This window comes from Camellia sinensis, chromosome 7 (genome assembly GCF_055761805.1).
Source record: "Camellia sinensis isolate YWXY chromosome 7, ASM5576180v1, whole genome shotgun sequence".
Taxonomy (NCBI): Eukaryota; Viridiplantae; Streptophyta; class Magnoliopsida; order Ericales; family Theaceae; genus Camellia; species Camellia sinensis.
Window position 1 is genome coordinate 41,536,160 of NC_138967.1, and position 24,944 is coordinate 41,561,103.

Sequence of the window (24,944 nt, forward strand, 5' to 3'; positions counted from 1 at the left end):
GCTTTGGTAAAGTGTGTTGTGTTGCTGATTTTACATATTGCCTTGTCAAATTTTGTGTTCTTCGAAAATTAGCCCTAGTTCCGTTAGCCAATTTGGACAGGGGCAGACAGAGGGGCTACATTGCTGCACCTAATTAACTTGGGGGACTAAAATTGTGCAATTATAGCTTAAGAGACAAAAACGATACAACGGACAAACTTGAGGGACCAACAAAATAACCGATCCAAAAAACTTATTTAACACAGGCAAATAACACACTAATAATTTATTGAAGTGCAACGAGGAAATAACACACCGGAAATTTAACAACAGTGAAATGAGTAATTAAAAAAAAAAACCTGCTCAACAACGGGAAAATCACACACCCGTAATTATTGAAGTGCAAAGGCAAAACCCAATGCAATGGGGTACATTGTAAATTAAAGATGGATGGCAAGCATTGAGTTACGGGCGGCCAGCTTTATTGAGTATGTTGTCAATGGATTGGAGAGACTGAATGGCCGTCTGAATATAGTAGCTAAGAGCTCCAACGATGGGAGCAAGGGGATCGGCAGCGAGTTCTTGCTTCTCATCCTCGTCCACAGAGGGCAGTGGCTTGCTGGGATCCTCGTCAAATGACTTGGCTTGCTCAAGGTATGCGTCCATACGCGGAGTGGAAAACATGCGCACCTTTTCCACATCATCACCTCTTGCAGCGTAACGCTGCCGATTATGGGAAGTCTCTGAAGAGAGTGCATAAGTACGCCCTTGCTTTTCGTAGATTTCCTGAGATTTCATCAACCTTTTTATCTGTTGCAGCTCAGATTTCAGCATCTCAATCAACGGGTTAGACTCATCATTAACCACGTCCTCCAGCAAGTTTTGGGCTTCAACCAGCTTGTCACGAGCATTGCCCAGCTTCTGGTCGTCAGCCATGACTCTAGCTTCTTTCATCATCTGTGCAGTCCGTAGACGGTTCTCCTCCATCATCACCTCCTCCCTCTCTGGCTCCACGGATGTCCTGCCGGTGCGGCTTACTGTAAGGATTATCGGATTGGCATCAAACAATTTCCCACCAGAGCTGTACGCGCGTTATATGCATACACATATCCATTATATTTGTCAGATCAGTCATCGAGTCAAATTAAAACATAATTTATTCTACTAGTTAGTAAATGCAGAGATTTGATAATATTGGTACCACCTGACCTGTATGTGTAAGTGATTTCAAGGACATCCGAGCCCGCCGGACTACTAGCAGCAGGGAGAAGAAGGTCCACTATGACCTTGCGTACCTCTTTAATGTAAAGATCGCCAAATGAAACAGTCACAGAGCCTGCAGCATCGTCCTTGGATTGTATATAGTTTCCAGCAGACACCTTAACGATTGTGGATTCGACTCGTGTGACGGTCAGCTTCAGATCCTGAACAACCACGGTGAGAAGCCCAGCCAAGCACTGGGAAAATGCAATACTCAAGTTGTCCTGGTTTCGAACATCTGAGAACGTTCCTCCCACGCTGTTGTTTGCAATGGCATTGAGCACCTATATTGAACGGGAATTATACTGAAGTTATACTACTACAACTTTTGCAATTTTCTTTTAGAAAAATGCTAACCATCACTCCAAAATCCACAGGTTTTGTATACTGGTTTTCCCACATCACAGTGTTAAAGGGGGGGGGGAAAAAATTAAGTGTTTGCTCATTCAACCATTACTTGTCAAATCAGCCAATACACACAACCCGAATATAGCAGCTTATGTGGAGTGAATGTGTAGGGATCACCTAATTTACCAGAGGAAATTCCAATATAATAACCAAATTTACTCCCTTGTTTCCGCCAAGTATGGATCACCCAAGACTCTAGCTTGCCTGGATTAGTGTACTCTACCTGTTAATTCCTCCATAAAATTGATTCTTATACAGATAAATATAAACATCCTCTTGTGCCCTGTAAATCAGTATGAATGAAATTATTTTTTTCAATACAACATACCGTCGGATCATGGTCTGCGCCAAAACCGAATGTGCATACAGGCACATTGCCGACTGGAACTTGGGCAGCATCACCACCTGCGTTTTGCTGACCGTCGGACATAAGCATAATGCCAACCACACGCCCGCTAGTAAGTCTGCGGTCATTGAGCACTTTTAAGCCCGTTTGAAGGCCAGCAGAGATGTTTGTGCCACCGTTAGCAACTAAAGCATTGACCAGATTTTCAATCTCCTCTTGAGAATTTTCAGTTATCTGCCGCAATGGGCACAACCTGTGAGAGCCCCCGTTGAATACGACAATCGATAAACGATCAATCGGGCTAAGTTTCTTGATCATGAATAGCATGGCAATTTTCATTTTTTCTAACTTCTCTCCCCCCATGCTACCACTGACATCTAAGACCGTCACAAGATCCACTCCGGATCTGTCATTGCCGGATCCTGCCCCAGTGAGCTCCAGCATCACCTTGAATTCGGTTTCTTCCAGTGGTGCCGTCGTCTTGTTGATGATTGTCGCCTTTGTTTTTCCTGCCAGGAATGCTGCAGGTTTTTCCCCTGAAATATACCATTCCAAAACTCAAATTAACAATCAGCAAAACATTCTAGTATGCTATAGGAGTATATACAGCCGACCAGGTGCAGAAAGTGTTGGAAGTGAAAGGGTTAAAGACTTAGACATGAAGAAGAAAAAGACTGCAGCCATGCTTTCACACTGGTAATAGCTTCTGTAAATACCTCAATTACTGGCTTAGATTTATATAACCTGATAGAGGGAAAATCTATCTCTCAGACATTGAGAGGTTTGAGAGAGATTTGACAGGGTATGAATACTCTGTTTCTTGTAAGCTTTAAGTGAGATATATCAATACAATTGTCTGGCTTTTCTTTGTAAATTCATAGAGTATAAATGGAGAAACGAAGAAAAATTAAACCTGAGACATCTTGGCTTGCAACAATCGGCTCATCATCATTGAAGCTCATTTTTCCACAAAAACTGATATACGAATTGAATTTGCTAAACTTTCCTTGCTCCCATCTCACCACTTTCAACCTCAAATAAATATAGAGAGGATACAGTTGTCGAAGAAGACTTTCTTGAAGTCTTTTTTTTATCTTAAGGCCTGAATATGACAGCTCAATTTGTTTTTTATTATTTATTTTTTTATTTTCTCCATTGAATTGAAGGGAGCAGACAATTTCTTTTAGTCGTGGTTTATTTTAGAATAATATTAGGGATCATGAAATGTTTTATGAAGATTTTTCATCCCTTAATTAGTGTGTGGTGTTTTTTTATATTTGTAATCTGAAGAATCTTTTATGATTATTTTCATGATAATTTTTTCATGATACGTAACATTACTCTTTATTTTAGGGCCTGAATATGGCAACTCAACTTGTTTTGTTTTGTTTTGTTTTTGTTTTTTATTTATTTTTTCTTCTTTTGTATAGGGAAGGTTGAATTGATGGGAGCAATACTCCGATGGGGTATACACCAATTAATGCACATGTTTTCTTTTTTCACTTCTTACTATTTTTTGTTTTTGTATTTCTTATTTTATATATCGTTTCTCACTCTACTCTTTACTAATCATTATTTATTTTTTCTGTTTATAATCATTTTTTATTTATGTAAAATTTTACCTTGAAATAATGCGATAGTGTCATTTGTAATAAAAAAAAATATATGGCAATGGACTCTTTATTATAAAGTGATAGATCAAAATCAAACCAAATCATTATTAATAATTTTATTGTATTGATTTTATGTTTTTATGTTACTATTCTTTTTTTCTTTTCTTTTTTTTACTTTTAATATTTTGTGACATAATGATATGTATTAATTGATCAATGGTATAGAGTATTTCTCCAAAAGTACCTAATAGTTTTTTTTGTTGACCTAATGAAGTTACTGTCATAATTACAACACTACAAAAAAATAAATAAATAAATAAAAAATACTCTCTCGGTCCCAATTTATGTGTCCCTTACAAAAAAAAAAAAAATCTAACTTATTACGGAAACATGCAATCATTACATTTTAATTTAGATTTTGAAATATTTTTTCCGTCATTGCCTGTTATTTGAATTTTAAAATGTGTTTATAATGATTTATAAGGGGCAATTTTGAAAATATAATAAAAATTAGCATCCCAAAAGAGAAAATGGACAAATATTTTGAGACAAATTAAAATGAAAAGGTGGACCAATAAAATGGGACGGTGGGAGTACACTTAGGGGTGGTTTGGGACGATCTAAATAAGTGTACTTTTTGACTTTTTATGAAATATGGGATGGGTATGGGTTGGATTTGAAGTGATATGTTAGAGATGTAATGTGACTTAAATAAGATGATGTGACTTAAATACGATAGTGACTCTTGACTTTTTAACTTTTTTAGATCATGCCAAACAAGGCCTTAATCTATTTTTTTCATAGCTGTTAAATATGCATAAATATGTACTTTTTATTATGAGAATGTAAATATTAATGATGTATGTTTATCAATTTAAAAAATATTTACATAAACAAATTGGTCAAGTGACTTTTTTTTTTAGATGGGGTCAAGTGACTCTTTAATTTGTGTTGATTAACATAAATCTAACATAGCCCAGATAGCTCGATCACCTCATAAATTTTAAAAAAAAAAATTAAAATATCCTGATACTTTACAATCAACTTAAATTTTTCATATGCTATCAATTGACAAACCAAATTTTATTAATATGATAATATTTTCCCTGATCTACTTATTGAAATAAATATAAAAATGTAAATTTTTTGTTTCAATTTTTTTACCACATCACCTTAAAAATAAAGAGAGATAGAAAATATGTGGGAGAAAGGAAGAGAGACAGAAAGATAAAAATTGTTATATCAGTTGACAAATTGTGATAGGATGAATTATAATTACGAATTTCATAGATAATGTAATTATACTTGACTGAAAGTAGAATTTTTGTAATTTAAAAAAATTCATTTGTTTTAATTTTACCAATTGAGTTATTATATCTCTATTTTTTTGATGGCTGAGTGTCCGAACCATCTTACACGCAACTCGACTAATATTATATATCTATTTGATGATTGCTCTTGACAGATATTATATATCAATTGTTATATAATACTTAGGACAAAACATGAATAGCAACAAAAAATAAAGATAAAAAACGGGTAACTCATGCCATGTTTTGGGGAAATTCTATTTTCACACACCTAATTACCTCAATGCACATACTTAATAAAATATTATTTTAATGACAATTATATCCTAAACTAAAATGACCATAATAGACATCCATCAACACCTATAATATTATATGAAAATATTCTCTGTACATATCTTTTAAAAACAAAAAAAAAAAATTCTCAATGTACACCTTTTGAATAAAAAAAATTAAATCCTAATTTTTTCATTGTTGTCACTTTACTTGTTACACACTCTATACTCATCTATTACTTGCAAAGCAATACTCTCATAACAATTCTCATATTGCTTTAATCTCTAAATTTATATTCTATTAGCGATAAAAATGTTAATTTTTCCGTACGTAACTTCTTCTTCTTCTTTTTTTCTCCTTTTGCGTAAAGCAATTCTTTCTGGAGATTGCAAGCCTAGTGATACTACTATCATCGATTTGAACGATTCGGGAAACCTAGTTGTCACTAATCACCGTTCAAGAAAGAATATTTACTTGACTGATACAACATCCTCCGTATAGAGCATCATATCAATTCTTGGTGTAATTTTATCCAAGTAAATTTTGTTATAGTATAGGCAATATACTCATTCATGTACAGATAAGGAGGGAAAATGACAAGATGCATAATTATTCTTTGGACCATAAATGGAGATTCAATAGTATCTTCAATAGAGGTTCAAGAGGATGTTTAATGGAGGTCTTTAATGGAGGATTTTTTTCTTCACTTTACACTATAGTCTTGAATGGTCTTCACGTGTGTCTACAAATCTAAAAGTACGGTCACTCAAGAAGTGTATAGAAGGAGGGTTGAATAGTGTGTGTATTATTAATGAATTGTAACTTTTAGTGTGTGGATTGAAAAAATTAATTAATAATCAAATTAATAAATGTATGTACTGAGAGAAGATGTGCACTGAGATAATTAAGTGTGTGGAAATATAATTTTTTCTTGTTTTGGGATGTTGTCTTTTTTATTAAAAAGTTAAGAAACTAAAGAGTGTTAAAATATGTTGAGTTCGGGGTTGGTGTTGTGCCTATAGGCATAACACGTGTTGTGACACCCATGGTGTGTGTCTTAAATCTATTTTAATGATTCAGACAATTCATACTGTAAATTTTATTGAATAGATCATTCATGAAAATAATTAGATTATTTGGGCATTTGTAACCCATAAAAAAATCACATATCTTTTAAAAAAATAAACAGTTAGCATAGTTCTAATAATTTTTTAGAAAACAATTTGGGCCTAATCATAGGGTTACGCATCCGATTAATCTCATTTTTTATATGGACAATATATATATTATTTGGTTTGGATTCCGGTATCTATTGTTGTTGTTTATATTTATAAGTAATTGTTGTTGATTGGGAGTGAAATCTTGGATTTGGTTGATTAGGTTTTGAACAGGTTGGGACTTGGTAGTTCTCGGAAAATTCTGTCTGTTTGTTCTTGGGTTTGCTCAAGTGGTGAGTTGGTCACTCGAGCAGTCTTTTATTTCTCCCATAATCTGTGTTTGCAGACTAAACTTCTAGGAGCATGTCATTCTTCGCTCGAGTAGTCTTTTCTTTGCTTGAGCGGTCTTATGCAGTCTGAACTTCTAAAAGGGAGTCATTATTCGCTCGAGCGGTGTTTTGTTCGCTCAAGTGATCTGTTCGGTAAGGGTTATCTTCTAGGAGTTTGGTTTTCTTTGCTCGAGCCAAGTTTTGGCCGTTCGAGCGATATTTTGTGCCTAATACTCAAGCGGTATTTTGGTCGCTTGAACAATCTGTGTGTATAAAGCTGCGGGAAAAATATCTTATTACTTTTCTGACTCCTCTCTCTCTCTCTCTCTCTAAAAAGCTCCCAAACCTAGTTTTTCTTCTTTTTCCCTCTAATTCTTGCATAAACCTCCCTATACACTCAAATCTGATAATCTCGCCACCTTGGTGCTTTGGGATAAAAGGTAGGGCACGAGGAGGTGATCATTTTAATCTAAAAAAGTTCAAGATCTATAACGTGCCAGGAAATTGCCTTCAAAAATCATGTTCACTTGGGTTTACCCAATATAGAAATGTGAGAGAGAGAGGAGTAAATCCATAACAATAAAATAAATTCCAAGACTACCTCTTCCCTATTGAACTATTCTAGTGATTAATCATTGTTTGTTTACATCTATTGACAAAATAAAAAATAGTTCAAAAGACAGAAGCTAATGTAAAGAAAGAGCCAAAAAGGTGGAGTGTCCTTGAATGTACAAAAATGAAATTCTAGATTTCCATACAGAAATAGCCTGATGCTTAAACATAAAACATCAAAAGAGAGCTTTCGTGTCCCCATCCAAAATCTTTCCCCAAGCCAATCATTGAAGTAGCGCATCAACATCGTTTTCTAAAAGGTGGTTAGTTTTAGGGTGAGCTAGTGCCCAGTAAGAAATACATTTAACAAGTTATATAAATAATCAAGATTCATATGATCAAGATTCATATTTCTTCTTTTAACGCCAAAAGTGTTCAATGCATGATTTTCATTCAAAATCTTGTCTACAAGCATGAGATGGTAAATACGCTATGACGTCCCAAGCAAGAGCCGCAAACCCATACATACATATATAGATTTATATACATAAAATATTACCACATTTGTTGACTCTAAAAACGGCGGAGCAATGGGCACTCAAAACCTTTCTCTCCCCACTTTCGCCGACTCTTGGAACGACTGGCTTGTGGACACCCAAAATCAAGTTTTTCACATTCGTCGACTCAACTCTATAAACGGCAGGCTCGTGGACACCCAAAAACCTTTTCCACATTCATCCGGCGATATGCACAAGATAGGGCAATTGGGCACCTTAACTCCTCGCGCAGATACCAGATACAACACACAACTCAATTCCTAAAACCCGACTCAACTACCTAGACTTATATGCTATTTACCCCCTTTGACATTTTCTAAACATCCACAAGGTGATTAAATTACATGAGAAATTATGATGCGCATGATGCATGAGTTTTCAAATAAACTTTTCATAAGGTTTGTTCAATACACAACAACATTAATAATATCAACAACCAAAAGATTTCTCCAATTTCACAATTTCCACAATCTCAATACATATACCCAAAGAGCTTCAAAAATCTCATATCTCAACACCATTTCCATAATCTTTCACCCATTTTCAAGATTTAAGAGTCAATTTGGCCAAATCCATTGTTAGATCAAGTTTGAAAACTAGGGTTTTTGAAAAAAATTTGGAACTTTTCCCTTCTTTACACATAAAAAGTTGATATCACAATTTCTAACCATAATCAAGAAAGATATGCACAAATTCTTCCAGCACATGGGGAAAATCCCTTTTTAGTCAACAAACCCACTTTATATCACAAAATCATCTCATACATTGCTATAGCTAAGAAAATATCACATATATATCTCAAATCATAAATGTATCAAGTTAAAAGTACCCCTACCTTGAAATAGTAGCTAAAAGTTGAAGACCCAATAAGAAATTTGACAAAAAAAACACGATCCAATTGGTGAGAATCTTGAATCAAACTTGTTCTTCACTTTTCTTGAAGGATTTAAGGCGAATCTTTAGTAAAACTTGAGGAAATCAAGTGTTTTTAGGGTTAAGGTTCGGAAATGAGTGATAGAGAGAGAGAAGAGTTGAAAAAAGTAAGAGAGAAAAGTGTTTAATTGACTTATAAGTGTATTGTCCTGACCAGACCGCTCAAGCAAACTTTCCATCGCTCGAGCGGTAAGCACGAGGCTCTAAAAGCTTTGCAAAGTTACAGTGAAAATACTGGAAACCTAGATTCTATGCACAAGCAACCACTACATTGCTTGAGCGGTCTCGCCTATAAATAGGCAAGATATTGAGAGTTTCACATCTACACTCAAGCGACCGGATGATCGCTCGAGTGGTCACCCAAAACAAACTGTTACAACTTACCCTCTTCATACTCTCAAATCTGCTAATCTCGCCACCTTAGTGCTTTGGGATAAAAGGTAGAGCACATGGAGATGATCGTTTTAATCTGAAAAATTTCAAGATACGCCTCTGTTGATTTTGAGATTGTTCTTTCCCTCTCTTTCTATTATTGAGGTAGGGATTTCTTTAACATTTCTGCATGATTTTTAGTTTTATTATGTGCTATTGAATAGAGTAGCATTTTGGGTTTGATTTGGATTTATAAAATATGGGTTTGGGGATGGATTGTTCTAAAAAGTTATTAAGATAGTTTTGTTGTTGTGAAATATGAAATTTATCTTAAATGGTGTTTTTCGAAGGAAACATATATTATTTTGGAAATCTTTGGAAATTATTGGTTTTGAATAAGAATGAGAATGGTGGGTCAATGTTTGAACCATTGATTAAATTGGATAGTGAAGTTGAACATGTATTGCTACTCCAAATTTGAAATTATGAATTTATATATGTTGCTTAAAATTTATCTTTATAGAGATATCTATTTTGGACTATTAGTAGAGGATAGTTTTGATTGTTGTAGAAATTGGATGAGAACTAGGTTAGCTAAAATCATTCACTCATGCATCTCTCATTTGAACATTGTTTTCAACCTTATACATAGAAATGTATTGTTTTAAGGGGGAAAAAAAATGTGAATACCATAGTGAATCTGATTAGGGGGTGTGGTGTGGTTATTATTATTATGTTGGCCTGTGTGTCCTTAGTGAAAGTCTAGAAATCGGCGCGGTTAAATGCCAATCCTTCCAGTTAGTACTTGTAAAATGACTTTGGTAGTGCTTGCATAGCCTACCTAGAGATTTCCGGTGTGTATATCCACTACCTTATTTTTTGTTCTGAAAGTATCGATTTATCAATTGAATTATAAACATGACATTGCATTATTTCAAAAGAGAAAACGTATCGTTTTGGTAAGCGACATGTATGAGCATTCACCATATGACTTTGTTAAGCATCATACAAAATAATAAATTAATTTTTATTGGGTTTTACCTCATCCTATGTAAAAACCAACTTTCAAGTACTGATAATATGCCTCCACCAAAGAACTGGCTTGGGAGGATCGTTGAGCTGAATACTCATTTATTTTTGTTTTGTAAATATTTTTGTACAAGTCTAGGACTTTTATTTGTATTAAGCTTAACCCACTTTTATTATAACCAAGTATCGTCTTGGAAATATGTAGCCACTAGGACATAAACCTCTCTTTACTTCTTTTCATTTATTGAAAATCTATCACATGTTATAAATTTATAATATAGGATTAATGAAATGAAAGACAGTTCTATAAAATGTATTAATGTTGGTTAGCTTACGTGTATATGTTAAGAGTTATGAATGTATTTATTATCTATCTATTTATATATTATATAAGGATAAGGAGATTTTATCCACAATTCTTGTGAGAGTTTTAATATCTCAATTTTAATTTTTTAATTTTTTGATTTAAAAAAAAAATCAGCATTTATTGATTTATCTTAACTCACAAACTTTTTTGACTTCCCCATACCTAGTGCTACACCATTTTCAACTTATTCCATACATTACGGTTAATAATGTGATTGTTAAATTATTTTCATAAAAAATCTAAAAAAAATAATTTGTATATTAAAAAAATATCTAAAATAAATATAAATTCATATTAAATCTATATATCTATATATTATATAAGTAAAAAGGGATTTCTAACTACAAATCTCGTGGAAGTTTCAATATCTTAAACTAAAATTTCTAATTTTTTGATTTTAAATAATTAAAAAAATCCTCTATAGCTCTCATTCAAGCAAAATAAATAAATAAACAATATCTCTTGATTTATGACTTTCAAATGGAAAGTACATCAAATATATAAAATAAAAAATAGAAAGTATACTAATTCATTAAATTTGAGGAGCACTAGATATGAAAAGCATTTCATTAATTTAAATTTACAATTATAATGATTTATCCCATAATATATAAGTTTTAAATAATGATCTATTTCATGATTTATCTATATATCTATATACTATTATAATTGTAAAATATTGTCATTTCATTAAGGTTGAAAGTTGTAATTCTTTTTTCTCAATTTTTTTTTATTTTGTTTAATTTTTTGTTATTACATGCTACAATATGATTGGTTTATAAATTAATTTTATATTCTTAAAATAAAATTTCAAATTTGGATTCTTACTTAAATTATGTTACTATAATTGAAATGAGATCAATATATATTCCTTAAATTTTGCATCTTTTATTAAATCATAAAATAAAATTTCAAATTTTAATTCTTCTTCAAATTATATTACTACAATTATAATGAGATCAATATTCACATGTGTCATAATGATGTATCATAATATTATTGGTCTAAATATAATTTATTTTAAATACATGTGTTCAAATTATTAATTGCTGTTAATTTTTTTCTTTTTTTTTTGTTTTAAATTTTATAAAATAACTATACCCTTCGAAACTACAAGGACTTGAATAATAATATTTTTTAATATAATTTTTTTCTTGACAAAAGAACAAAACATAACTTTTTTTAGTACTTACCAAACATGGTGGATTTTATTAGATTTTTTTAATTACTTTTTATTATTTTATTTTTTTATTATCTCAATTGTCAATTAAGAAAATTAAAATAAAGTATAAAGATATCTTTGGCTCAAATTGTTAAAAAGTTATTTTTGTTAAAATAAATTAGAAAGAAGTATTAACTTTTTTATTAAAAGTGATAGTTCTTTAAATTTTTTTTATTTAAAAAAGATAGGGTTATAAGTGATAATTTATTGTTAATCTTGAATTAATTTTATATTAAACGAAAATACCATATTAAATTTTCCTCTTATCTTTTTTTATTCAAATACTTTTATTTTGTAAGAAATTTGTTTTTATTCTATTTAATATTTTATTGCAATTTTTAAATTAAAAATAATTTCTAAAAAATTATATTTAAATTGTTTATGCCATTATAAAAAGTATTTTTTTTTTAATATCAACTTAGTGGTAGTTTGGGAAGTCCTAAATAAGAATATTTTTTTACTTTTTATGAAAATATGTACAGAAAAGTAGAGATGTAAAGTGGCTCAAAAAAATAATTAAGTATACTTTTTACTTTTTACGAAAAGATGTGTAGAAAAGTAGACATGTGATGTGACTCAAAAAAGATAAAAAAAAATAAATAAAAAAAAAGAGGTAATATCGCACTTTTCAAACAGCCCTTTATTCGATGATCCCTTTCTAAAATGTGTATTTTTAAAATATTTTTAAGAAAAATTCTATGAGAAATCGTAAGTATGTTTAGTTTTTCTTTTGTTCATTAATATTATATTTTTAATTAATTTTATTTATTATTTTAAAAAAATAAATTAGCAAATAATTTATATATTTATATATACATATATATATAATTTTGTTTTGGTTGCTCAGGTTATTTGGTGTTTCTGTCCAAGTCCACTCAAATTTAATTTGAATTTTTAAATTTCTACATAGAGCCTCACTTAATTAAAAACCATGTTGTTCAATCTTTAAAAAATTTTAAACTCAACTCAAGTTGCTTGGGTTGAGTTCACCTAAGTTTACAATTTTGAAAGTTATATGATTAAATTTTGTGACAAATTAAAAAATAATAAATAAATTTTGATAAAATTATGGGACGTAAATTGTAAATTTCAATCTTCTTTGTTTTCATAATTTGCATATAAAAATTAACAATTTATATTATTCTGTATAAAAATATATTATTAATTTTTTTACATGCCGTGCATAGCACGGGTTACCACTACTTATATATTATAGCAAAGTGACTTTTCGTCAGAAACATTGTAGAAACTCCAATCTTCCAACCAATATTTGTGAATTTTTAAATTAAAATATAATTTAAAAAAAATGCTATTGGCTAACTTATTAAATCAACAATTATACAAATACTAATTATTTCATGATTTATGCTTTTTAAAAGGAAAGATAATAGAATCTTCTTCATCTATTGTCCAAATCTATCATCTATCACAAAAATTTAAATAGAAAGATTAAAAAAAATTTCAAAACTAATCTAAAATTTTTAGTTTGGTAATTTAAAAATTAAAAAATGTATATTTGATAAAATTATTGGTTCATCTACGATCGACCCCCATTAATATGTTTGGTTTTGATTTTTTGGCTAAAAAATCACAAAAGATAAAATTAGCTACATAATCTAATAAGACAAAATATCACATCAAAACTATAATTATTATATTTTTTCTCTCACAAAAGTCAAAAAAAGTCAAAAATAAAAATCAAACGAGACTAAAAAAGTCAAGCTAAAATAGCCAAAAAACTAAAAAGTCAGGCTATTTTAGCTATTCCCAAACGAAAACTAAATTTAAAATTTTGAAAATATTTATATAGAACGTCTAAAATAAAGTTGTAATCATATACAAATTACATGAAATTTAAAAATTCTGAATAGTTAAGTTTAACATGAAATTTTATTCATACTTAATTCAAAACTTTCTATTACACTATACTATTCTATAACTGAGAGGGTAATTTTTGGGAAAATTGGGCCGAGCTTCGAGTTGGGTTTTGAGGCCCAAAGCGCAGAGGACTAGGTAAAAAGGCCGTACTGAATACTCCGGCCTAGAGGGCAAGGTTACTCCGGCCTTGGGGAGACAAAGTTACTTCGGCCCAAGGAGGTGAGTTTATTCCGGCTCAAGAAGAGATAGTTGCTTCGGCCCAAGGAAGAGTAATTCTACTCCGGTCCAGAGACAACTCGGAGTAGGGTCTTGGAGTTAGTCCGGTCGCAGTATGCTCTGGGAAGACCGGCTTCGGAGTTAGTCCGGTCATGACATACTCTGGCTAGGTCAGTCAGAACTTGCTACTTGGAAGTTTGATCTAAACGCACCAAGATTGAACAAGGGCAGCCGAAGTAATGAGTTAGAGGAGAAGACCGAGCTAAGGATAGTTCGGCCTTCTATGTGGCTCAGCATAGCCAGTGTTATTTCGGTCATGTTGTAGTTCGGCTATGAAGAAAACCATCCCACTTGGTTTAAGCAGTGGGTAGGGTGTAAAAGGATAAGCATTATCCTTAGGAGAATGAATCCTAGGAGGACTCTGCATGGAGAAGTACAAGTCCTACTAGGATTGTGCCACGGGAAACTTATAAAAGCTCACAAGCATCACCTTGGAGGAGGTAATTGAACATAATTCTTTCTGAGAACCTATAGCATTGTCTATTTGTCAAGTTTTCTGACTTAGGCATCGGAGAGGTTTCCGGCACACACCCGCCGGCTAGCTCACGTTTGTGTTTTCAGGTGATAAAGCGACGTCATACGGAGGAGCGTGGACTTGGTCAACAGGATTATACGAGGAGAATTATTTCCTCCCCGTACAATAACCAAAACCGTTGTCAAACCTTTGAAAAAAAATTAAATTAAACTTATTAATTTTTGAATTATTTAAGACATTGATTATCAATGCTATATATATATATATATATATATCTATTATTTTAAATTTAATTTTTTTTTATGGAAAAAGCCAAAAAAAAAAATTCTATATCCATACCTAATTTGAAATTTAAAGTCTTTTTAAAAAAGTCCAAACATAATTTTACTCAAAAGTAATTCCAATTATAATTTAGTCTATATTTTGAACATATTTACTGTATAATATTAATAAATCTGGCCATAAATAATATATAAAAAAAAGAGAGGCTATAAATAGAATTCAAAACAAAAATTTTAAATCAACCAGAACTTGGTTTCTAGGCTGTGTTATGACTATTACATCATGGAAACCTATAATATAATTTAAATATAAAATTCAAATCAAGTATTTACCAAATATTTCTACTAATTAATTGATTAATTACCGATCAATTTTCTTGGTCAAGTCCAATCCTAGGGCTATAACATGACCTATAGTCTAATTTGGTCTTAAATAATTTCATACATAAAATATATTTTATTATTAATGTAACAGTTTTGAGTATGAATATATAAGATTTTACCCAAGTTTAAAATTTTTAATAAATATGCATACATAGGTACATTTTTTATGGAAAAGAAAATTGCTAAAGATGTATGTTTGCTAATTTAAAAAATAATAAAAGAAGAGAGGGAGAGAGAGACCCAAAAAAAAAAAGAAGAAGAAGAAGAAATAGAAGAAGATAAGATAAAATAAGATTATTATGTCACCAAACAAACTTTGACACGATGGATTTATAATTATAAATTTTGTGGACAAAATATAATTATACTTCATTGAAATTATATTTTTTGTAATTTTAGCAAATTTATTTATTTTTAATTTTACCAATTGAATTTTAATATATGTATTTGTTATATAATATTTCAAACGAAACATTAATTGAATAAAAAATATAAAAATAGTGTAACTTATGTCATGTTTGGGATGTTATCTTTTTTACTCCAAAAAGCTTGAGTCAAAAAGTTAACATGTGTTTACCATGTAAAATAAATAAATCTCTGCACCACCGTGAAAAGACCAAACAATCCTCATGAGTATGTGTATATGAATTTATATAATTAGAAGGAAAAAACGAAAAATTTAAACAACAACGACATAGTTATTCATGTTTCTCAGACAATTAAAACATTCATACCCAAACACATATTAATTCATAAAAAAGTGAAAAGGTCACTTAAAAATCTAATTTCAAATAATCATGTAGCTAGAAATAAAAAAAGACTTACCGTAAGTCTCAATATGTGAACTTATTGTTCAACAGGTCTTGTGATAATTATCAACGTTTTTCATCAAATATTTATAAAAACATCACCAATTTTCAGTTTTCAATGATAGTTTAAAAAATTCGCTGCAAAAAAGTCACTAATTGTAAGCGACAGTTTAAAAAAAAAAAAAAAGAATTTAGTCAAAACCCTTCTATTGGACCTTTGTTTGGTGAAAAGAACAACCTAATTTATTTTTATTCATAAACCCCTTAAGAGAAAACACATAATTGAGTAACGACAAAGTAAAATATCTTTCTCTTTTTCTGTTTTTTTTTTTTTCCTTCTTAGACAATATTGCCAAAGTAAAATATTACTGTGAACCTGAGTAACATGTTACTGCCAAATAGAGTAATTGTAAAACAGAGTAACATATTACTATGAGACAAACTAACATATTTGTATAAAGAATTTCATAGTCAACATAGATTTTATTTGATAGATCTTGACGAGAGAATTCTAAAAATGTTAATTTTATTAAAAACCGGCATCTATATCAAAAGTTATATTACTTTAAAGTTTAATATTTTGATAATAGTCATATTTGTTGAACTTTTCAAGGAAAATTATTTGTATTTGCCCTTAATGCATTAAAATTTTATTATGAGGGGGTTTTGACCAAATATCCCTAAAAAAAATTACAAAAAAAAAAAGAAAAAAATCATTAATTGTCAATTTTTAGCGACAGCTTTCAGTGACGAATTTAAAAAACTTTAGTGGAAGTTCAACTATTAAGACATGTAGGTAATTTATCTTAAAAATAACTCACTTAATCTTATCTATTTTTTATTTTTTTAAAAATTATTTTTAATTGATTAAAAAATAAATTTATGGATAATTATTTAACTCAGTGCATAGCACAGGTTATACGTTAGTCTATATATATATATTAAGGAAAATGAGTATTTTAATGGAAATTCTTGTAAGAGTTCCAAACTCTCATTCTAAAATTTTTAATATTTTGATTTTAAATAATTAAAAAAAATCTCTTATTGGCTAGCCTCATTCAAGCAAAATAAATAAATAAATAATATTTCTTATTTATGACATTCAAAATGGAAAGTATACTAATATATTTCAAAATTCAAATCCAGAGAAAGTATACTAATCCTTCTTCAAATTCAAATGGAAAGTATAATAATCCCTTTCTTTCCCTTAGAATTTGAAGGTGTCATTCATCCATAGTCATCTTTACATATGGGTCTAGTTTATTGTTGTTCTGTTGCTAACAGAGACTGTACAAACATGGAGATTAAGTTTGAATGAAAGGAAAATATAAAAAGAAATATGTTTCTTGTGCAAGCTTCGTCATTTTTTTTTTTTTTGGCTATAAAATTTGAATGAGGCATCCATGGTTATCTTCACATTTGAGTCTAGTTATTGTTGTTCCGTTGCTAACAAAGGTCGGATTAACGTTATAGCGATGTCGGTTTTCCCTCCATTGGTTGTTGTATTCCGGACTCGGTTCCGTAGATATCTGTTGTTGTATATGTTTCTCTCCGTCCTTTAATTCTTTGTATTTAAGTTTTAGGATGTGTTGGGCAAGTTTGTAACAGGTTGGGTGTGTTTTGAAACAAATGGTTGTTGCCCAGATTTTGGTGTCTTCACTCAAGCGAGGGCTTTGTCGCTCGAGTGAGCTCTTTGTTTTAGTTCCTTCGCTCGAGACAGGGTTCCTTCGCTCGAGCGAGAGTTGAGTGGTGTGTCTGGTGGCTCAAGCAAGAAGTCTTGCGCTCGAGCTTGCTTCTGCGTCTAGTTTTGGACCTGAAGGTTGCATTTCTTGGCTCGAGCGAGCGAGGACTATGTTTTGGGTTTCTTCGCTCGAGCGAGCTTTCCTTCGCTCGAGCGTGCTTCTGGGTTGTAGACCTGAAGCTTTGAATTGTTGACTTGAGCGAGGTTTCTTTGTGTCTGGTCGCTCGAGCGACCACTCCTTCGCTCGAGCGAGCTTCGAATATATCAGTTTGCAGCAGCGAGTTTTTACACACTTTTTTATCTTCTTCTTTATTCAAACGCTAGCCCCGGTTGCCTCTCTCTCTCTACACTCACTCTCTCTCTAAGATTTCATCTACTTCTAGTGGTCTCCTACCCTAATCCCTTTGTAAGAAAGGTGGAGCTTGGTGTGGGCTACACTTTGATCCGAAAATCTTTGAGTTTGGAGCATCTCGAGTTTTCTACGTCTTCTCCTTTTGGTCTCTTCATTTGAGGTAGGGATATCCTACTCCATCTTATGAGTTTTGACATAAATTTAAGTCATTTTGATTAGATGGTATTATTTGGTAATTTTGAAAAAGTTAGGGTTTGATTTAAGGTTATAAAAAGGGGGTTTTCAAATGTTAAACTCCATGTGTATGTGAGACCTTGGAAAATGGAATTATTGTTGTTAAATTGATGAAACTGAATCTTAGGGTTGATAATGGAAAAAGGGGGAAAATACTCCAATTATGTTGAATAATTAATTTGGGAAAATATGAAATTGAGTTGGAAACTATGAAATTGGGAAATTATGAGGTTGATTGGTATAGTTGGATAAATTAATCACTCACCTATGAAAATGTTGTTATTTTATCTGGTTGATAAATTTATTATCTGTTTAGAGATAACTACTTTGAGCTATCGGTGGAGGATAGTGTTGATTGTTGTAGACACTATATGTTGATTAGGGAAAACTGAAACTAATCACTTGGAATATGTCATTGAATATGACGGTTGGAATAATACATTGAATATATGTATTGATTGATCATTGTATATGATTGAATATTTAAATACATTGTATATGTATCTTGTTTGGGAGGAGATAGGGGATGTACTCCATGGTTTGAGGGAAGATAAGGGATGTACTCTCAAACCTATTTGGGAGGAGATAGGAGATGGACTCCATTGATAATTAAGTTGGCCGGAGTGTCCAGGATGAAAGTCCCGAAATTCTGATTACATTTGCATAACGTAGATAATTGAAGTATTGGAAGTGTTTTTATTATGAGTTGTAGTCTCATTTGAATTGTGGATAAAGGAAGTGTTTTAATATGAGATGTAGTCTCATTTAATTGTTTAGCCAGGTTCTGAGTCACGTTTATGAATTAAATTGGTTAAGTAAAGGAAAGTGGAATGAAACATGTACATATTTGTCATGGAACTAGATTGTGTTGTAAGTTGGTTTACAAGTGTTAGCCATTTATCAAATGCTAATGTTTTAGTTACTACTCATATCTGGTTTAGTATATCTCTGCTGAACTTTGGCTCACCCTATATGGGACATCATTTTTAGGTTCAGGTGATATGCCACCTCCAAGGACGTAACTTGAAAGGTTTTGGGAGTTGAAGACTCTTTTGGTTGTTTTGTTGTTTTGGTATTACATGTAAATTCAAGCTAAGGGCTTAATGTGTATTTGAGTTAGTACTCTCTTTTTTTTGTAATCAAGTGTTGGCTTGGAAAGTTGTAAGTCCATAGGGCATTTGCTTTTGTTGTCAACATGTAATACTTTTGGTAATGAATACTCTGATAAATGGAAATATGTTTTATTCTTTTATACCTATGGTTGTCATAAATGTATGATTTATGGGTTTATTTTGAGTGCGTTACAAACGTGGATATTAAGCTTGAATAAAAGGCAAAAATAAAAACAAACAAATTTAAATATCAATGAAATCTTAACAATCACCATTTTGAAAGAGAGAGGTGTAAATAATATTTATTCTAATAAAGATGAAACAATAAAAAAGATTATATGTGAAAGCAATGAATGATGTTTGCTGTGTAAGTTTTTTTCTTCTTTTAACATAAAGTTCTGCTCATTAGTTAAGTAAAATATATAATATAGTAAATTGGACTTTTCTTAAGTGTGCAACTTACACCTTACACTTACGCCTTTCTGTTTGCTGTCCTATTTTATGTTTACACATTCCACTTACACCTTTTGTGTTGGTTGCATATGGTGTGCAACCTTAAGGGGTTGCACACCATAACAGCACCCTAGTAAATTTTACTTATGGAAAATAATTCCTTAAATCATGTGTATTTTAAAATTTAAATCTCTAAATGATAGGTGAATTCAATAAATTCTTTGTTGACTACAATTTTAAATTTCAATTTTTAGTAGCCAAAGTTTTTTTTTTTTTTTTTTTTAAACAAAAAGGCAAAAATCAACATAATTGGATTGGAGCTTTGAAACTCCTAGAGTTCTTAAAATTGAAAACTCTTTTTTTTTAATATATAGTATAGATAGCTGATTAATGTCCAAGTGACATTTAAATTATTGATTGGAAAAGAGAAACAGTAGTCAAATTATTAGAAAAATTTATAGATATTAAAAGTTTTGATTGAAAGATTAATGAGAGGGTTATTTATGATCTGGAATTGGGCCGAGGTAACAGCCGAGCAGGTTGAGAGTCCAACCCTGCATGGGGCCGAGATGATCGACTATCCGCCCGGAGATGGGCTACCAGAACTTGGGCTGGGCAGGAATTGGGCCAAGTGTGCGCCGCCGCGGACAGTAACGAAGCTGCTCGGTAAGGCGGTGCTCGATTTGACCAAGCTGCTTGATCAGGGGATGGCCGAAGCCAGACAAGCTGAGCGACCGGCGCCCGGAAAGGCGTGGTCAACCGAGGAGACCGTTTGATCCGCAGGAAGGCCAACCAATGGAGGTGCCCCAGGCTCGGCTTTGCCGAGATGCCACCTAGCCCGGTCCTCCCTGGGCCCAGCCAGTGAAGTGCTTGGGTATGAAGCACAACACTGTCGTGGATAGAGAAGCTCGGCTGCCGAGCTCCAACTGAGGACAGGCAGTTGGGATTAGGTGATGATCAGCAAGGTTTATGCTGACAGATGGGATAGCGGAGCCACGTGTCAGGAGATGACTGGGAGTGGTTATGGGGCGCAGAAGGTATATGAGCATGTCTGCGCCCCCCATACGCAACAGATGAACACTTTGTAAAGAATTTCTTACACTCAAACACTTCTCTTTTTCTCTCTCTATCCTAAGGTGTGTGCTAACTTGATCGTCGGAGGGTTTTTCCGGCCACACACCGCCGGGTAGCTCACCATTGTTTGCGCGCAGGTGATCGGACATAAATGGAGCTCGGAAGAAAGGAGTACGGGCTTGCCGAAATATTTGCTCCCCATACAATTGGCGCCGTTTGTGGGAATCTTGACAGACAAAACCTTGCCTTCCAAGTTCATCTGATCGCCGCCCATGGCGAACAACGATGAGTTTCCGTTGTCCACCATAGATGGAGCTACCCCGGAGTTCACCCGAAGGAAAGAAGGTCCTCCCGCCATCCATCCAATGGCGGACTTGGGGACGCCCACTCGAGGACAGTCAGTAGACGCGCGGGATAAGCGCGGAAGAAGTCATGGTCATTCGCGGAGTCCAGACGGTCACCGGCGGAGGAGAGACTCACATGCCAGGCGACTAGAAAGTAAGTTGAGGGACCAAGATGCTGTCATCCGGCGAATGGCGGCGGAGATGGAGGACCTGAAGCGGCATGTCAAAGGGAAAGGTGTAGTTGGAGTGGGAGACCACAGTGAACGCACCCCATCCCGTCGTTCAGGCGGTTAGAGTCAGCGACGTACTCAGTCCATATCTATTACCAGAAGTTACCAGGTTGGTGATTCCGACGCGCATGCAGAAAAGTCTAGCGCGCAAGACAGCACCTACAAACCCTCACGTCCGGCGACGACGTCGAGGTACTCTTACTCTGCTCAGTCAGAGGATCTACGGGCGGTCTTAAAAGAGCGGGCTCGCCGGCGCGAAGCTCAGAGAATACCGGCTTTCCAGCAGCTCTCCTACAGGGTTCACGCCAGCGAAGAGGTCGGAATGCCTCCACCCCGCCAAGCAGTGCCACTCTTTGAAGATTCGGACTTGGCTAGGCTGAGTGCCACCCCTTTTTCCCTGGATATAGAAACAACACCGCTTCCGGCAGGCTTCCACCAGCCTAAGTTCACACTTTACGACGGAAAAACCGATCCATACATGCATGTGAGCCACTTCCGACAGGTTATGGCCGGACATAGGCGCAATGACGGACTTATGTGCCTAATCTTCCCGTCAAGTTTAGGCGAGCTGGGCTTAAAGTGGTTCGAGAGGTTGCCGGAAGGGAGCATACAAAGGTGGCATCAGTTGGCCGAGGCGTTTGTTACACGCTTCAAAACCAACACAAAGACACCAAAGGAAGTCGATCATTTGCTAAGTGTCAAGATGGAACCGAGCGACACACTGAAGGCATACAATTCAAGGTATTGAGAAACCTTCAACGAAATCTTGGATTGCCCGGTCAACCTTGCAATCACGCAGTATAAGCGTGGTCTCCCGGTCGGGCATAGACTGCGGGACTCGCTTACCATGCACCAGCCGACCTCCATGGGCCAGCTTATGCAGCGCATCAATGAACACATCCGAGTAGAGGATGACGTGTCAGCTTCTACCGTGAAGGCCACTCCGGTAGCAACAGACAAGAAGACAGCAGGCAAAGTGCACGCAGTTGGGCAAGAGTCCAGCCGCTCAAATGACCGAGCAGAGGAATCAGACCGCGGCTCGAACCGCAAAAACCGGGGTAGAGAACGTCGGAATGACCGGGATGACTACCCCCGAGATGACGTAGCGGACGCAAACAGAAGGATGAAGGCAAGGACTGGCATAACCACGGTCTTCAAGATTCCAATCTATCGCATACTTAGTGAAATCCGAGACGAGGAGTATGTCCGGTTTCCTGCTAAGTTGGGCGATGGACAAAAGGGCTACAATCCGCGATACCGTTGCACATTCCACCGAGAGAGAGGCCACCGGACTGAGGATTGTTTGCCTTTGAGGCAACACTTAGAAGAGCTGGTTGCGGCCGGGCATCTAGACCTTTACATTGATGGCGGCGTGAAGCCGAATCAGGCTCCGGTTGATCCCAAGGGACAGGATGACCGAGATGCACCACCACAGGGAGTTATTAATGTCATCCACGGCATCGTGGAACCGGAGCGTGTTTGCGAACTCTGGGGCATGATAAAAAAGGCAGAGCATATGAGGAAAGTTTTGTCGGTGCAGCTTGCCACCAAAAGGGGGAAGACTGAAGAAAAAGACGTGATTAGTTTCACCTCAAGGGATCTAGAGCGTATCCAGACGCCGCACAACGATGCCCTAGTAGTAACACTACACGTCAAGGACTTTGATGTTAAGCGGATCTTGATCGATCAGAGAAGTTCGGTCGAGATCATGTACTATGATGCGTTCAAGCAGCTTAAACTCCGGGAGACAGACTTGGCTCCGGCAACTTCGCCACTGGTTGGATTCAACTCACAACCAGAGTGGCCTTTGGGAAAGATTATCCTGCTGGTCAAAGCGGGATCCGTGGTCAAACAAGTTGAGTTTTGGGTGTTACAAGTGCCTTCGACGTACAACCTTATCCTTGGAAGGGGATGGCTACACGCCATGCAAGCTGTAGCATCGACTTACCACCAGGTGATGAGATTCCCCTCGGCTATGGGGGCAATAGATGAGGTTTGGGGCGATCAGGTCATGTCCAAGCAGTGCTTCGTGGCGGTCAATGGAAGCCGGGCTGCCAAAGGGTTCGTTCAAATGATTGAGGGACCGAAGGACCAGGGTGTCTTGGATGATGTGGGCACCAAGGCCGAAGACAAGGCTGTTGAGGAATTGGTTGAGGTGCGAATTGATACAGAACGGCTGGACAAGTTCTTCTTGCTCGGCTCAAGTCTCATGGCCATAGAAAGGACCGAGATGGTTGAGTTTTTAATGGCCAACATCGAAGTCTTCGCGTGGTCGCCCTACGACATGACTGGCCTCGATCCAAGTTTTATCTGCCAGCACCTCAACGTCTTCCCTGGAGCAAAGCCAGTCATCCAGCGAACAAGGAGATCGGCACTGCATCACGCCGAAGTAGTTGCAGAGGAGGTTAAGAACCTGCTTGAGGCACGAGCAATTCAGGAAGTGCACTATCCTCGGTGGATTTCCAACACAGTAGTGGTGCCCAAGAAGAATGGAAAGTGGCGAGTTTGTGTCGACTATAAGACAGTCAACCGAGCTTGTCCCAAAGACAGCTTCCCTTTGCCGCGCATTGACCAGCTAGTGGACTTGACGGCTGGACACAATAGGCTCAGTTTCTTGGATGCCTACCGCGGCTACCACCAGATCGCCATGCATGGGCCAGACCAAGAGATCACCTCTTTCACGACTCCAAGGGGACTCTTCTGCTACCGAGTTATGCCTTTTGGGTTGAAGAACGCCCGGGCAACCTTTCAGAGAATGGTGACCAAAATGTTTGCTTCTTTGCTTGGCCGGACAATGGAGGCTTACATCGATGATATGGTGGTAAAGAGCCGACATGAAGCAAATCATTTGTCCAACTTAGCCGAGATGTTTGCCATTCTGAAGAAGCACAAGCTGCGCTTGAATGCGTCAAAGTGTGCCTTTGACGTGGGATCCGAAAATTTTTTGGGATTCTTAGTCACGAACCGAGGCATCGAAGCAGACCCTACTCAGATCAGAGCCGTGCAAGAATTGAAGCAGCCCAGCTCGGCTAAGGACGTGCAGCATCTGGCCGGGATGGCCGCTGCGCTTAATCGGTTTATAAGTCGGTCATCAGATCGCTGTCGCCCTTTCTTTCAAGCATTGAAGTCAAAGTTCTCGTGGGACGAAAAGTGTGAACGAGCTTTGGCCGAGCTCAAAGAATATCTGTCTTCTCCGCCACTGTTGGTTACACCAGAGCCGGGTGAGGAACTCTACCTTTACCTTGCCGTCTCCCAGCACGCAGTCAGTGCGGTGCTAGTCCGCACTGAAGGAATCAAGCACCTCCCAATCTTTTATGTCAGCAAAACTTTGCTATCGGCAGAGTCACGATACTTGCCGTTGGAGAAGCTTGCTTTGGCATTAATGATGGCTTCAAGAAAATTGGCGCACTATTTCCATGCACATACCGTCATCGTCCTGACCGAGTTCCCTCTCAAAGCCTTATTCGAAAGGGCAGACTTCTCCGGTCGGATTCTTAAGTGGGCGGTCGAGTTGGGACAGTTTGATGTGAAGTTTCAGCAGCGCACTGCTATCAAAGTCCAGACTTTGGCCGACTTCGTCGCCGAATTCTC

General features: G+C 35.3%; 1 protein-coding gene across 1 annotated transcript; it reads right to left on the reverse strand.

Annotated features, from left to right (window-relative positions):
• Positions 1-235: 235 nt before the first annotated feature.
• On the reverse strand, positions 236-3,065 carry LOC145795060 (uncharacterized). The gene is made up of 4 exons (XM_082877799.1): positions 2,907-3,065; positions 1,976-2,529; positions 1,189-1,523; positions 236-1,060 (listed from the first exon to the last, which is right to left on the reverse strand). The coding sequence occupies exons 1-4, from the start codon at positions 2,953-2,955 to the stop codon at positions 445-447; spliced, it is 1,554 nt and encodes a 517-aa protein (XP_082733925.1). The 5' UTR covers positions 2,956-3,065; the 3' UTR covers positions 236-444.
• Between the last annotated feature and the right edge of the window lie 21,879 nt (positions 3,066-24,944).